General features: G+C 39.4%; 1 protein-coding gene across 1 annotated transcript; it reads left to right on the forward strand.

The window, feature by feature from the left end:
* The first annotated feature begins 259 nt into the window (after positions 1-259).
* LOC130933250 (protein FAR1-RELATED SEQUENCE 5-like) lies at positions 260-3,374 on the forward strand. Its single transcript, XM_057862814.1, has 5 exons — positions 260-603; positions 703-2,596; positions 2,701-2,781; positions 3,070-3,221; positions 3,353-3,374. The coding sequence occupies exons 1-5, from the start codon at positions 260-262 to the stop codon at positions 3,372-3,374; spliced, it is 2,493 nt and encodes an 830-aa protein (XP_057718797.1).
* The last annotated feature ends 1,004 nt before the right edge of the window (positions 3,375-4,378 follow it).

Consider the following 4,378-nt stretch of genomic DNA (forward strand, 5'->3'; position numbering starts at 1 on the left):
CTTTTAAACGGTTCTCTGTTTAGGGTGTTGGGTAGGTATCCTTGAATTTGGAAATTAAGTTACATTATCCAGTTCTATGCTGTGGCTAGCTTTGGGGAATTCAAATTAAAACCTAATACTGGGGTCGAAAATAATTGGGTTAGTTTAATTGGTTTTGGTTCATTTAATTTTACATGTAGCTTAGTTTAGCTTCCAGTAGTTGCTGCCATTGGCTCTGTTTATTGACATTTTTGGGTAAAATTATGGCAGGGGTTAAATTATGTCCATAAAGGAGGATGTTGTTAAGAATGATTCTGATAATGATTTGGGTGATGATTTCGATTATCAACCGAATGCAGAAGATGATGCTGATGACGACGATGTGGATTCGCTGGATTCCACTAGCAAGAGTGAAGAAGTTTGTGGTGTAAAAAGAATAGCGGATTTAATGGTGGAGGATATTTGGAACCTGGAGTTTAGGACGGAGGATGAGGCTTGCCAATTTTATACCGCTTATTCTTGTTGGCATGGATTTGTGAGGAAGGACGACGTGGTTAGGGATAATCAAGGTAGAATCATTAGCAGGCAACTTGTTTGCAACAAAGAGGGCTGGAGAAATATGAGGTATCTTGATATGGATGATAGATCAAGGGAGGCAAGGTCACTAACGTGAACCAAGTGTCCAGCTCGTCTTAGGGTAAAGCTTGACTACGGCTGCGGTAGATGGAAGGTATCATGTTTTGTGGAATCTCACAACCACGATCTGATGCCACCCCAATTTGCGCATCTGGTACCGACCAATCGTCGTCTAACTGTGACTGATAGAGTCCAAGTGGAAAATCTTCATAATTTTGGTGTCAAGAGCTGCCATATTATGGGGTATATTGCATTCCAGATGGGTGGATATCGTCATGCTGGCTTCACACGGAAAGATTTGTACAACCACATCGATCGCTATCGTCGGGCAAAAGTTAAAAACGGGGATGCCAATGCGGCAATAAACTATTTGATTGGCAAGTCAAACAACGATCCGCTGTTCTTTGGAAAGTATACGTTCACTAGTGACGAAAGGCTGGAGCATATTTTTTGGGCAGATGGGCAGTCAATTATCGACTATCACTACTTTGGAGATATTGTTGCCTTTGATTCAACCTACAAGAAGAATAAATACAACAAGCCTTTGGTCATTTTCTCTGGATGCAATCATCACGGGCAGACTGTTATCTTCGGCTCCGGCCTACTATCCGACGAAACTACAGAGACGTATAAGTGGTTGTTGGAAATCTTTGTTGAAGCGATGGGTGGGAAAAGTCCAAAAGCAGTAATAACTGACGGAGACCTTGCCATGCGAGATGCAATCAAGAATGTTATGCCTGATGCGACCCATCGGTTATGCGGATGGCATCTGCAGAGAAATGCATGTGAAAATATAAAGAATCCTAATTTCTTGCGCGATTTTAAGGGTCTTATATACGACAACAACGACCAGAGAGACTTTGATCGGAGATGGGCAGCCATTTTGGATAAGCACAACCTTGTTGGCAGTACCTGGATGGAAAAGACGTACGAAACTCGTGAGATGTGGTCCCATTGTTTCCTCTGGGATAAGTTTTTCGGTTACATAAGGACGACATCACAGTGTGAAGGTATAAATTCTCTCATCAGATTTTATGTTAATCGCAAGAACACCCTCATTGACTTCATGCATAACCTGGATAGGGCCTTAAAGGAGTATAGAAACAACGAATTAATAGCTGACTTTAAGTCTCAGTGCTCAGAGCCAGTGATGATTACCTCGTTGGAGGTATATGAAAGATCTGCATCATGTTATTTCACGCGAAACATTTTCAAGGAAATTCGTAATGAGATTCAGAGGGCAGGGACTTTGAATATAACGGTACTAAGCACAACCTTGGACAAGGTAGAGTTCAGTGTGACTGCTCTCGGAGACCCGGCCAAAGATCGACGGGTGGAAGTCGATAGAGGTAAGAATCTGTTCTCGTGCTCGTGCAAGCTGTTTGAATCACGTGGTATTCCCTGTAGTCATATCTTCTGTGCCATGAAGTTCGAAAACATACTTGAGTTTCCAGATTCATTGATATACAAAAGGTGGACAAAGAATGCAAAGAACGAATTTATTAGCACAGAAATGCCTGTGAATGATGACATCGAAAGGGTCTTAAAGTTTCGAGTTGGAGCGTTGGCATCGAATTGCAACAAGCTATGTGATATTGCTTGCAAGGATCTTGCAGACTTTGATGAAGTCCAGTCTGAACTTGTCAATTTAGTTATCCGCCTGCAGTCACGCAAACAAGGCAAGTCAACTCTTAATGTTAACGTGGAAGGCATCAACGATCCATTTGTTGTCAAAAGCAAAGGAGCCCCTTCCAAGAGGTCTTCTTGGAGGAAGAAGAGAGCATGCTCTAATTGCCACAAGTACGGTCATTACTACAAGCGCTGTCCAGATCTGATGCAGCATAGTGTGGAAGGTAACCCTCGCGATCGATCATACGGCAATGCATCAGCCAAGGACTCAGGTTTTAGTCCAGAAAGGTTTGCTAATTCTTCGAGGTCGTTCTCAATTAAGTCCGAACACCACTCAGGACCTAATACTAAGGTACGATTTGTTTATTCGTAATAGGCTCCTGCTGTGAAAATCTTGTTCGGTGTGTGTTCCTTTAAAAACCATTAAACTATGTGAATGTTCCTCTGTTTGGGCAGCCTTTTAAAAAGGGTGGAACAAGGAAGTTTACGGCGACGGGTATGAGGAACCGGAAGGGTAAAGACAACACTTTTGTTGAGGTAATTTTTTTGAATATAAACATCTAATTTCCGTGTCATGAACTGGGTAAATTAATGATGATCTCGGACTTCTTGTCTAAAAAAAAAAAATTTATAAAACAGCGGAGCCTCCATGAAAGCAGCGAATCCATTGACATCGCGTCCACGAATGGTGTTTTCAATAAAAATCTCTACTCTTTAACACAGGTATGATGCGTAAAACTCCTCTTAACCACTTTGCGATGAATGACCATTATGGTTTTATGCATGATTATAGTTTCTGATGGGGGATTATGATGTTATCAGCAGGTGAATGAGTCACAGCAGGACAAGAGACATTCATTCAAGAACTATGAATGCGTTAATGATGTCGTTGATGATAAATGTGATACACGACATGTGCAGATTGATGTCCGAGATCCGTTAACATCATCACTGCCTTGTGGCAACAAACAAGGATCGTACATGGCATTGTTCGCGTCGATGCACAGGACACTTTGACCATTTTAAGTTGTAGTTATTTACGTTAAGTATGAACATGTCAATTTTGGTGATAATGATGTTCAATAATATGTATGTGATTTGCTTACAGTGCTGTGTTCTCGTTGCAGTAAATTGCGGTTGACTTTTGGGTAACGATTTGGAACCATTGTGATTATGCAATTCAGTTGATCAATTAGAGTTGTGTAAATTGATTTTTTTCCCTACTTAGTCCATTATGATGACAATAATGTTGAATAATATGCATGTGTTTTGCTTACATTGCTGTATTTTAGTTGCAGTTTATTGTGGTTGCATTTGGAGTAAGGACTTCCTACCATTGTGGTTATGCAATACAGTTGAAAAAACAGAGCTGTGTTAATTGAATTTTTTTCCTTTCTTATTGCATTTGATTTACCAACCAAATTATTTGATTGAATGGGTTGTAGTCTCCAATGTTGAATTGTTCTTAGATGGTTACGAATCTCTTTTGTAACGTTGAGGTTGTGAATCTACTTTGTTATTATGGATTTCCTGTATTCATTGAAAATTTTATTTAAGGGAAAACGGCACACTGCGTATGAAAGTAGTTTGAAATATATATAGATATATGAAGCAGAGAATTCGTAAACAGAAACACATTTTTATTCGCTCATATCATAGTTTCGATTGTTAGGTTCAATAACATTTTGAGGTTGTTAGAGTCTTACATACTGACTGAATTTAACACTAGAAACAATAAATGTTTGAAACACTGCGGACATTTCTTTTAAGTTGTACAATAACGAATCTTTCTATGTTCTCAGCTACTTGACTACGGCATGACTGTATTTTGACAGGCAGGGTTTTCCTTCCTGGCATTGAGAGCTTGAATATTTCCAGAATGTAATCATCCAGCATCCGTAACATTGTTGACTATTATGACCTGATATTAAGAAAACTCATCACGACAACTATACACATTAGATGAATAAAAAAAATCAATTAATTCAGTAAACCTAAAAAAAAGGATCCACGAAACTGCTAGTTACCCTTTAGCCTTTGGGTTCTAGGTTCTTCATCAATTTCCTTTCCCAGTGTTCCACCTACATACACAACAACATCCTATGTTAAATATAAGTATATAAATTCAAAGAAA

This window comes from Arachis stenosperma, chromosome 1, assembly GCF_014773155.1.
Source record: "Arachis stenosperma cultivar V10309 chromosome 1, arast.V10309.gnm1.PFL2, whole genome shotgun sequence".
Taxonomy (NCBI): Eukaryota; Viridiplantae; Streptophyta; class Magnoliopsida; order Fabales; family Fabaceae; genus Arachis; species Arachis stenosperma.